The sequence below is a fragment of the Schistocerca nitens genome, chromosome 8, assembly GCF_023898315.1.
Source record: "Schistocerca nitens isolate TAMUIC-IGC-003100 chromosome 8, iqSchNite1.1, whole genome shotgun sequence".
Taxonomy (NCBI): domain Eukaryota; kingdom Metazoa; phylum Arthropoda; class Insecta; order Orthoptera; family Acrididae; genus Schistocerca; species Schistocerca nitens.
In genome coordinates this window covers 99,262,211-99,274,274 of record NC_064621.1, presented here as the reverse complement: position 1 = coordinate 99,274,274, position 12,064 = coordinate 99,262,211, and the positions used below count along the sequence as shown (strand labels likewise).

General features: G+C 40.5%; 1 protein-coding gene across 1 annotated transcript in view; it reads left to right on the top strand.

The window, feature by feature from the left end:
• LOC126199422 (modular serine protease-like) overlaps positions 1-12,064 on the top strand; it is a 270,462-nt gene that overhangs the window by 238,635 nt on the left and 19,763 nt on the right. The window contains exon 9 of the mRNA XM_049936340.1: positions 9,991-10,147. Coding sequence (XP_049792297.1) covers positions 9,991-10,147 — 157 coding nt within the window. The remainder of the gene's footprint in view (positions 1-9,990; positions 10,148-12,064) is intronic.

Genomic DNA, 12,064 nt, shown 5'->3' with positions numbered 1-12,064 from the left:
AGTGAGAAAGACAGATAACTGGGCAGCTTCACAACAAGATGAAAAGGGTTCTGAGGGCGTACAAGTAAGAGAGAGAGAGAGAGAGAGAGAGAGAGAGGGAGAGAGAGAGGGAGAGAGAGAGGGAGGGAGGGAGTAAGAGAGAGAGAGGGAGAATGAGACTGCACGAGGGGGGGGGGGGGGGTTGGAAAACTGGTGGGTGGGAGAAGGTAATACATAATCTGGATAGAACAGTAGTTGTATTTATAGAAGAAAGAAGGAAAAAGTAAGGTGAGGTAATGGAAAACAGCTTAGCACAGGTTTTGAACATGGGGCATGCAAGACCACAGGATATGGGGAGAGACAATTCCCACCTACATAGTTTAGAGAAACTTGTGCTGCAACAGAGTATCCAAGTTGCTCGCATAGTGCAGCAGCTGTTAATGTCCTTAATGTTGTGGTGCACAGCATGTTTAGCAACTGGACGGTCAAGTTTTCAGTTTGACACAGTTTGGCAGTGGCCATTTATGCTAGTAGACAGTTGGTTACATTTTACGCCTACACAGAGTACTGCACAGTAATTGCAGGAATAAGTTATATAACATGGTGTTGCCTTTTATTGTGTAGGAAATGCTTTTGACTGGAATGTAGTGGTAGTAGTAGTAGTAGTAGTGGTAGTAGTAGTAGTGGCAGCAGCAGTAAGTGGTGGTGGGTGGGTGGGTAGGTGCGACAGATAGGTCTTGCACCTATGTTGACCACCAAGGGAATGATCCATGGGGTGCAGGATTGGTGTAGGGATAGACGAAGATATTCAGTACGTTAGGTTGACAGTGGCACACTACTTTGAGTGATGTAGGCAGAATTATCAATAGGGTATTCCTCAGCTCAGGGTGGGATGAGAGATAGTTGAAGCTGTGGTGAAGGATATGGTTGAGCTTTTCACCTCTGGGTAATCAGAGGAGTGCTGGTTGGGGATGGTTAACAGGACTGTTAAGTCATAAGAGGAGAGACCCTGGAGATCAGTCATTAAAGGCTTAGGTAATTTAATTTGTATATTTTGACAACTCCTACTTTCCACTGCATATGTGGCTTCCATGAGTGACAGTCAGTGATGAAGAAACTTTTTTAATTGGAACTTGTAACAGCTGTCCTAGTGGAGATACTGTTGGTGGTTGGTGTACTTGATGTGAACACATGTATTTATGGTACCATCTGAGAGACAAAGATCAACATCAAGGAAGGTGGCTTGTTTAGTTTGGAAGGATCAAGTCAAGTGGATTTCGGAGTAGCTGTTCATGTTATGGAGAAAAGAGCCAAGATTATCTTTTTCATGAATCCACATCATGAAAATATCAATGAACCTGGATCACACAAGGGTTTTAGGTGTTGACTGGATAAGAAGGATACCTTTCTGCAAGTTCCTGTTTTTAGCTGTCTTTCCTTCCATCGAATTGGCTTAACGTGCAGTCATTTTTAACCCCTTTCTTATCTTCGTGTTCTGACCGTAGTTGTTTTTGCGCCCTAAAACAAACCAGATGGGATTAAAGAAAGATATTGAAACAATTCAGAAGTGTGCTGCTAGATCTGTTACTAGCAGGTTCGATCATCGTGCAAGTGATATGAAGATGCTTTGTGAATTCAAATGGGAATCCCTGGAGGGAAGACTATGTTCTGTTCATGAGACATTGTTGAAGAAATTTAGAGAACTTGCATTTGCATCTGACTGCAGAAGGATTCTACTGCTGCCACTATACATTTGGCATAATAAGGGCCATGAAGACAAAATAATAGAAATTAGGGTTTATGCAGGGGCATATAGGCAGTCCCTTGATCAATTTACAAGTGGAATAGGAAAGGAAAGGTAATGACAGATGTATATGTAGATTTACTGTTGAAATATCCTGTCCACATTCCTCCAGAACCTCAGCAGCTTCTCCTCCATGTGCATCATCTGATTCTCCTCAATCCTACAAGGTAGCTTCCTTGATGTGAACTTCCAACTCCCGATGGGTGCATAAGTACCTCTGTCTGCAGCAGAACCAGCAACCACTGACAATGTCTCCATTTTGACAGCTGCCACCTGTTCCATGCCAAGATGTCCTGTGCATACAACCTAGCCACTCATGGTTCTTGAATCTGCAGTGAAAAGCAGTGAATCTCAAAGTTTTCCAAGGGTCTCCCATGGCTAAATTACCCCTCCCACCTTTTCCAAAAACAGATATCCTGTGCCTTGTCTCCCCAGTTACTTACCATGCCCCACATACCCGCTGTCTGGCCACAAAAGCCCCTCTCGTACCAAGGAGTGGAACAGCTGAATCACATTCTTTGCCATGGTTTTGACTACTTCTCCTCCAGCCCTGATAGATGAGAACTATCCTCCTCACTATCCTCTCTAACCCTCTCACAGCTTCCAATCCAGCTTATCCGATATTCCTGTCCATCTCTACTGCAACCCCGTTCCCAACCCCTTGCCTCATTGCCACTCCCGAAGATTGGCTAAAATTTACAGACGTGCAAAATTTGGCATGGACTTCAATGTGAGATGCCTTTAATAGGTTCCACAACGAAACGTTGTCTCGAAATTTGGTAGAAAATCCGAAGAAATTCTGGTTGTATGTAAAGTACACAAGCAGCAAGACGCAGTCAATACCTTCGCTGCGCAGTGCCAATGGTACTGTTACCGACGACTTTGCCACTAGAGTGGAGTTATTGGACACAGTTTTCAGAAATTCCTTCACCAGGGAAGACGAATGGAATATACCAGAATTTGAAACACGAACAGCTGCTAGCATGAGTTTCTTAGAAGTACATACCTTAGGGGTTGCGAAGCAACTCAAATCGCTTGATACGGGCAAGTCTACAGGTCCAGATTGTATACCGATTAGGTTCCTTTCAGATTACGCTGATACAATAGCTACCTACTTAGCAATCATATACAACCGCTTGCTCACCGATAGATCTGTACCTACAGATTGGAAATTTGCGCTGGTCGCACCAGTGTTTAAGAAGGGTAGTAGGAGTAATCCATCAAACTACAGACCTATATCATTGACGTCGGTTTGCAGTAGGGTTTTGGAGCATATACTGTATTCAGACATTATGAATCACCTCGAAGGAAATGATCTATTGATATGTAATCAGCATGGTTTCAGAAAACATTGTTCTTGTGCAACGCAGATACCTCTTTATACGCACGAAGTAATGGCCGCTATCGACAGGGGATCTCAAGTTAATTCCGTATTTCTAGATTTCCGGAAAGCTTTTGACACTGTTCCTTACAAGCAACTTCTAATCAAGCTGCGGGCCTAGGGGGTATCGTCTCAGTTGTGCGACTGGATTCGTGATTTCCTGTCAGGAAGGTTGCAGTTCATAGTAATAGATGGCAAATCATCGAGTAAAACTGAAATGATATCAGGTGTTCCCCAGGGAAGTGTCCTGGGACCTCTGCTGTTCCTGATCTATATAAATGACCCGGGTGACAATCTGAGCAGTTCTCTTAGGTTGTTCGCAGATGATGCTGTAATTTACCATCTAGTAAGGTCATCCGAAGACCAGTATCAGTTGCAAAGCGATTTAGAAAAGATTGCTGTATGGTGTGGCAGGTAGCAGTTGACACTAAATAACAAAAAGTGTGAGGTGATCCACATGAGTTCCAAAAGAAATCTGTTGGAATTCAATTACTCGATAAATAGTTCAAATCTCAAGGCTGTCAATTCAATTAAGTACCTGGGTGTTGAAATTACGAACAACTTCAGATGGAAAGACCACATAGATAATATTGTGGGGAAGGCGAGCCAAAGGTTGCGTTTCATTGGCAGGACACTTAGAAGATGCAACACGTCAATAAAAGAGACAGCTTACACTACACTTTTTCGTCCTCTGTTAGAATATTGCTGCGCGGTGTGGGATCCTTACCAGGTGGGATTGACGGAGGACATTGAAAGGGTGCAAAAAAGGGCAGCTCATTTTATATTATCACATAATAGGGGAGAGAGTGTGGCAGATATAATACGTGAGTTGGGATGGAAGTCATTAAAGCAAAGACATTTTTCGTCGCGGCGAGATCTATTTATGAAATTTCAGTCACCAACTTTCTCTTCCGAATGCAAAAATATTTTGTTGAGCCCAAGCTACATAGGTAGGAATGATCATAAAAATAAAACAAGAGAAATCAGAGCTCGAACAGAAAGGTTTAGGTGTTCGTTTTTCCCGCGCGCTGTTAGGGAGTGGAACGGTAGGTAGATAGTATGATTGTGGTTCGATAAACCCTCTGCCAAGCACTTAAATGTGAACTGCAGAGTAATCATGTAGATGTATAAAAGACCTAGACACAATACCTGTCTTATGCATCCTCCCACTACCATCTACTCCACTCCTATAAAAGGCATTTCCTAAGTCAGGGTTTCTTAATTTGATTGATCAGTGGTGAACTTCGCGGTGAGTTATTTTAATTTTATACGCATTTTATGCACAAGGTACCTTACTTGTACTCATTTTTGTCTGTCAAACTTCTGTTGTTGCCTTTTTTAGAGATGTCCATTGCTCTTCAACTTAGATGCATAATGTAGTATTCATTATCACAATATCTACAGTCTTCAAATGCATATCATCATTCCTCAGTATCATAGTTCTTTCCATGTTGATTTTTCCTGATGACTCTCTTAAACTTTATCCTTCTCTTCATAATTAACAAATTGCGGTCTGAGCCTAAATCTTCATCTTGTTATGTCTTACAATCCAATATCTGATTTGAGAATATCAGTCTGACCATAATGCAATGCAGCTGAAATCTTCCCATGTTTTCAGAACTTATCTAAGTATGCCTTCTCCTCTTGTGACTTTTGAACATGTATTTCCTGTTACCAGCTAAAGTTTACTACAGAACTTGAGGAGTCTTTCTCCTTTCTCATTTGTTGTACCAAGTCCATATTCTCTTGTAATTTTTTTTATATTCCTTACCCTACTCTAGCACTCCCATGATTATTAGGTTATGATCTCCCTTTACATTACTGAGTTAGCTGTTCAGTGTTCTTATATACACTGTCTCCCTTCATTTTATGCTTGTGGTGTTGGCATGTATACCTGAATTTTTTTTTTGGCATTGGTTTATCACTGATTTTGGTGAGAATAATAGTACCACTGAGCTGGTCAAAGTAATTGCTGTTTGATGTACCTCCCTATTCATGACGAACCCTACTCTGGTTACACAGCTCCATGCTTCTATTATGCTATATTTGTCAGATCAGAAATCCCCATATTCTTCCCATTTAACTTCAATGATCCTCACTATATCTAGATTGAGGTTTTGCATCATTTTAGATTTTTTAGCTCCCCTATCACCTTCAAACTTTGGAAATTTCATTTTCTGTTTTTAGAATGCTACCCTTTTTTTAGTCATTGAATCATTTACTCAAAAATTGACTTCTGTTTGGCAGTTCACTCCCAGTAATCTGAATGGTGGACTACTCTGGAATCTTGTTCCAATGGAGAGATCGTGATGACACTTTCTCAGTTACTAGTCTCATGTCCTGTGAATACAAGTTAAGTGTCTTAGATCCGGTGATTTCCATTGGCTTCTGCATCCTCATGCTGTTGATCATTGTTGATTCTTCCACCTTTTAAGGGCAGTTCTCCATCCCAAGGGCCCCTGGATTCTGAGAACCTTTATGCATTCCTTAGCCCTCTTGGAAAGTAATGTTAGCAGAATGAGGGTGACTCCCTATGCCAGAAGTTTGTTAGATGTACTGATTACAATGAAGCCTGAACTTTTTGATTCAGTTTATGTAGAACAGGGACTAACTTATCATAAGACCACTATACTGTCACTGTATATGGTTGAGGTTAGGAATTTAGGAGGATATTTCTGCTTAGCAGGTGTGAGAAGGAAAAGATTTAAGATTACCCGAATGGTTGACGTGAAGCATTCATCACCAGGCCTTGAAATGCTGAATATAAATGGTCAAAGTTCAAGGGTTTTGTACAAGATGTGTCAGACCTGTATGTGCTGAGAAAAGTTGTGATAGATGGAAATGACGTGCTGTTATTCTAAAGTCCTATTAGAAAACTGCTTAAAACTGGAGAGAGCTTCACTGTGGATGTAAATGTAGTCAGATCCTCACAAACAAATGTAACATACTGCACATAAATAGACACTATTGAAATCTTTGGAAGCAGTCACATCCGTAAGATATCTTGGATTAAGCATACACGTCTCCCCCCCATGAACCATGGACCTTGCCGTTGGTGGGGAGGCTTGTGTGCCTCAGCGATACAGATAGCCGTACCGTAGGTGCAACCACAACGGAGGGGTATCTGTTGAGAGGCCAGACAAATGTGTGGTTCCTGAAGAGGGGCAGCAGCCTTTTCAGTAGTTGCAGGGGCAACAGTCTGAATGATTGACTGATCTGGCCTTGTAACACTAACCAAAATGGTCTTGCTGTGCTGGTACTGTGAATGGCTGAAAGCAAAGGGAAACTACAGCTGTAATTTTTCCCAAGGGCATGCAGCTTTACTGTATGGTTAAATGATGATGGCGTCCTCTTGGGTAAAATATTCCGGAGGTAAAATAGTCCCCCGTTCAGATCTCCGGGGAGGGACTACTCAGGAGGACATTGTTATCAGGAGGAAGAAAACTGGTGTTCTACAGATCGGAGCATGGAATGTCAGATCTCTTAATCGGGCAGGTAGGCTAGAAACTTTAAAAAGGGAAATGGATAGGTTAAAGTCAGATATAGCGGGAATTAGTGAAGTTCGGTGGCAGGAGGAACAAGACTTCTGGTCAGGTGAATACAGGGTTATAAATACAAAATAAAATAGGGGTAATGCAGGAGTAGGTTTAATAATGAATAGGAAAATAGGAATGCAGGTAAGCTACTACAAACAGCATAGTGAATGCATTATTGTGGCAAAGAGAGATAAGAAGCCCATCCCTACCACAGTAGTACAAGTTTATATGCCAACTAGCTCTGCAGATGACAAAGAAATTGAAGAAATGTATGATGAAATAAAAGAAATTATTCAGATAGTGAAGGGAGACGAAAATTTAATAATCATGGGTGACTGGAATTCGAGTGTAGGAAAAGGGAGAGAAGGAAATGTAGTAGGTGAATATGGGTTGGGGGGAAGAAATGAAAGAGGAAGCCGCCTGGTAGAATTTTTCACAGAGCATAACTTAATCATAGCTAACACTTGGTTCAAGAATCATGAAAGAAAGTTGTAGGGAACGATTGACAAGAATGGGGAAAGAAATACAGTAGAAGAAGAATGGGTAGCTTTGAGAGACTAAATAGTGAAGGTAGCAGAGGATCAAGTAGGTAAAAAGATGAGGGCTAATAGAAATCCTTGGGTAACAGAAGAGATATTGAATTTAATTGATGAAAGGAGAAAATATGAAAATGCAGGAAATGAAGCAGGCAAAAAGGAATACAAATGTCTCAAAAATAATATCGACAGGAAGTGCAAAATGGCTAAGCAGGGATGGCTAGAGGACAAATGTAAGGATGTAGTGGCACATATCACTAGGGGTAAGATAGATACTGCTTACAGGAAAATTAAAGAGACCTTTGGAGAAAAGAGAACGACTTGTATGAATATAAAGAGCTCAGATGGGAACCAGTTCTAAGCAAAGAAGGGAAAGCAGAAAGGTGGAAGGAGTATATAGAGGGTCTATACAAGGGCGATGTTCTTGAGGACAATATTATATAAATGGAAGAGAATGTAGATGAAGATGAAATAGGAGATATGATAGTGAGTGAAGAATTTGACAGAGCACTGAAAGACCTAATTCGAAACAAGACCCCGGGAGTAGACAACATTCCATTAGAACTACTGACAGCCTTGGGAGAGCCAGGCCTAACAAAACTCTACCATCTAGTGAGCAAGATGTATGAGACAGGCGAAATACCCTCAGACTTCAAGAAGAATATAAAATTCCAATCCCAAAGAAAGCAGGTGTTGACAGATGTGAAAATTACCAAACTATCAGTTTAATAAGCCATGGCTGCAAAATAACTAACACGAATTCTTTACAGATGAATGGAAAAACTAGTAGAAGCCAACCCCGGGGAAGATCAGTTTGGATTCCGTAGAAATGTTGGAACACATGAGGCAATTCTGACCCTACGACTTATCTTAGAAAATAGATTAAGGAAAGGCAAACCTACGTTTCTAGCATTTGTAGACTTAGAGAAAGCTTTTGACAATGTTGACTGGAATACTCTCTTTCAAATACTGAAGGTGGCAGGGGTAAAACACAGGGAGCAAAAGGCTATTTACAATTTGTACAGAAACCAGATGGCAGTTACAGGAGTCGAGGGGCATGAAAGGGAAGCAGTGGTTGGGAAGGGAGTGAGGCAGGATTGTAGCCTATCCCCAATGTTATTCAATCTGTATATTGAGCAAGCAATAAAGGAAACAAAAGAAAAATTCGGAGTTGGAATTAAAGTCCACGTAGAAGAAATAAAAACATTGAGGTTCGCCGATGACATTGTAATTCTGTCAGAGACAGCACAGGCCCTGGAAGAGCAGCTGAACGGAATGGACAGTGTCATGAAAGGAGGATATAAGATGAACATCAACAAAAGCAAATCAAGAATAACGGACTGTAGTCGAATAAAATCGGGTGATGCTGCAGGATTTAGATTAGGATATGAGAGACTTAAAGTAGTAAAGGAGTTTTGCTATTTGGAGAGCAAAATAACTGATGATGGTCGAAGTGGAGAGGATATAAAATGTAGACTGACAATGGCAAGGAAAGCATTTTTGAAGAAGAGAAATTTGTTAACATTGAGTATAGATTTAAGTGTCAGGAAGTCATTTCTGAAAGTATTTCTATGGAGTGTAGCCAGGTATGGAAGTGAAACATGGACAATAAGTAGTTTGGACAAGAAGAGAATAGAAGCTTTTGAAATGTGGTGCTACTGAAGAATGCTGAAGATTAGATGGGTAGATCACGTAACTAATGAGGAGGTATTGAATAGAATTTGAGAGAAGGGAAATTGGTGGCACAACTTGATTAGAAGAAGAGATCGGTTGGTAGGGCATATTCTGAGGCATCAAGGAATCACCAATTTAGTATTGGAGGGCATTGTGGATGGTAAAAATTGTAGAGGGAGATGAAGAGATGAATACACTAAACAGATTCAGAAGGATGTATGTTGCTTTAGGTACTGGGAGATGAAGAACCTCGCACAGGATAGAGTAGCATGGAGAGCTGCATCAAACCAGTCTCTGGACTGAAGACCACAACAACAACAAGCATACACACCACAACAACAACAAGCATACACAGTGATTACTATGGGAATACAACATAAAGCTAATCACAAGATTCATCAGAAGTGTAGTCCACTCACAAGGAAGGTAGTTCATAAAGCTCTCATTTGACCAATTCTGAAGTATTGCTTCACTCTCTGGGCTTTGTACCTTACAGGACTGGTAGTGTCATAGGGTGGGACAAGCAAGAGTGCGCAGCAGTTCCTCAGCCACTTTGTGGATGGCATACTATGGAATATTGAAGCTTGTTGCAGTTCACAGGCTGGAGCAGCATTGTATCCAGCATTATTGAGTAGTGGGTTTTGATTTCACATGTGTGACAATCTGCCTTTATATTGGTTATTGTTTTGATTTTATTTTACTGTGAGGTGTTTTTAGGCTTATTTTTTTAGTCCCTGCTCACACTAAACATAAACTCACCTCTATTTACAGATATACAACTGGTACAAAACATTTTTTGAGCTGTGTTTATAGATGCAATGTCATGGAATAGTTTTAACTTTGTCAGAGATTGATGAATATTACTATGTAAAGTCATTCAAAAACAACATAAACTTGTGGAATTTTTCATGTTTTAAAGTGACTTTTAACTGCAGCTTTATATCTGAGGTGTCCCAGTTTGAAATAACTCACATTTTTATACTTCAATATTTCAAAGTTCCTGTATATCTTTCACCTCTTTCTTGATCTGTGTACTACCTGTTGTTATGACTCTGAAATTATTGTATAACTATATTGTAGGTTGCAGGCTGGGGTGTGACAGAAACAGGAGAACCAAGTGAAGAACTGCGTTCTGCAGAATTTCCTGTAATTGCGTATAATGAATGTCTCAAGACAATTAAACCAAACTACCGTATCTACTTTGGACGTGATAAGATCTGTGCTGGACACAGGAATGGTATTACTGCTCATTTTCTTAAAATTATTTTGTGAGATAAAAGTTTTTTCTTCATATTTGTATTTACATCATCCAGTAATTTGCCATGCAGTGCAGTGTGCATAGATGGATCCATTTTATTTTCTCAGTGGCCAATATTAGAAGATATAAAAGTATAAATGGTATGGGAGCATAAATGCAGATATTAGCTGCATATCACGTTCAGGAAAGCCATGAATGTAATTATGCAAATGAATTTAGCTTTACTCATAATGACAGATTTTGTAAAAATACATATTGCACAAAATTGGTGAGATTTCCCCTACATCATCACACCCCTCTCTAATACCAAATGAAAACACCCTTCAGTTAACTTCTACCAAAGTTTTATTTTATTTCTGAGTTCTGTTCTTTCATGTGAAATAATTAGAAATTTGTGCAAAATGTATAATATAGTACAGTAATCCCCTGGACCTATATGATTGGTGTGACACACTATAACCATGTAAGACTAAGGCAAACTGAGTAAGTCATAGTCCAATTTCACCTATAAATACACAAAAATTATGGTTCAAATGGGACCAGAGAATAAATAAAACGATGTAATTTAGAAGAAAAATGTTTAATAAACTGTTCAACACTACAGCAAATTCCATTACCATACAGTATTGTGCATTGCAACAATGCAAACTGTTAATTTTGCAGAATCATCTGCCAGTACTGTGCAATTTATAGATAACTTCCAGAATGAGATTTTCACTCTGCAGCAGAGTGTGCGCTGATGTGAAACTTCCTGGCAGATTAAAACTGTGTGCCCGACCGAGACTCGAATTCGGGACCTTTGCCTTTTGGGCAAGTGCTCTACCATCTGAGCTACCAAAGCATGACTCACGCCCGGCCCTCATAGCTTTACTTCTGCACACTTCGCTGCAGAGTGAAAATCTCATTCTGGAAACATCCCCCAGGCTGTGGCTAAGCCATGTCCCCGCAGTATCCTTTCTTTCAGGAGTGCTGGTTCTGCAAGGTTTGCAGGAGAGCTTGTGTAAAGTTTGGAAGGTTGGAGACGAGATACTGTGAGGACCAGGCATGAGTCATGCTTCGGTAGCTCAGATGGTAGAGCACTTGCCCTCGAAAGCAAAGGTCCCGAGTTCGAGTCTCGGTCAGGCACACAGTTTTAATCTGCCAGGAAGTTTCATATAGATAACTTTCTTCTACTTAGTGGATGATTGGTCACCTCTGGTGACTGATTTACACCATTCTTGTATTGCCTTCCCAAAGACATAGTTGAAAAGTAATGGAGACAGCCTAAATCCTTGTCTTACTCCTATTTTGATTTTGAAAGCATCTGAGAATTCTCATGTAAATGTAACCTTGAACTTTGTATCCATCACACTGCAAGTGTTTTCAGGTCTAGACCTTGTTCTTTTAACATGTGGAAGAGTGATTCACAGTTAACTGAGTCACAGGCCTTTTTGAAATTGACAAATGTGGAGACTGAATTTTTGCTACCAATTCTCGAGTGTCTAAGGATTAGCTTTAGGTTCAAGATGGTCATGAATGGCCTAGTCCAAATCTTGCCTGATATTCTCAAATTTTTGGTACAAATTGTTCCTGTGCTCTCTCAAAAAGACACTGAGGTAGAATTTTGTGTGTGACTGAAATACATCAATCAGCCAGAACATTGTCACTACCAACCTACTATTGATATAAACCCGTCCAGGGGATAGCGGCATCACCTGGTGAGGAATGATTGCTAGGTGCCCTGTAGTATCAGTGAGTATACTGTTCATGTGAAGAATGAGGAAGGTGCACGATCTATCTGAGTCTGACCAAGGGCAGATTGTGATGGCCTGGAGGCCAGACACAAGCATTTCAGAAACTTCACAACTTCTCAGGTGTTCGAGGAGTGCTGTGGTGAGTGTCTTCAACATGAGATGA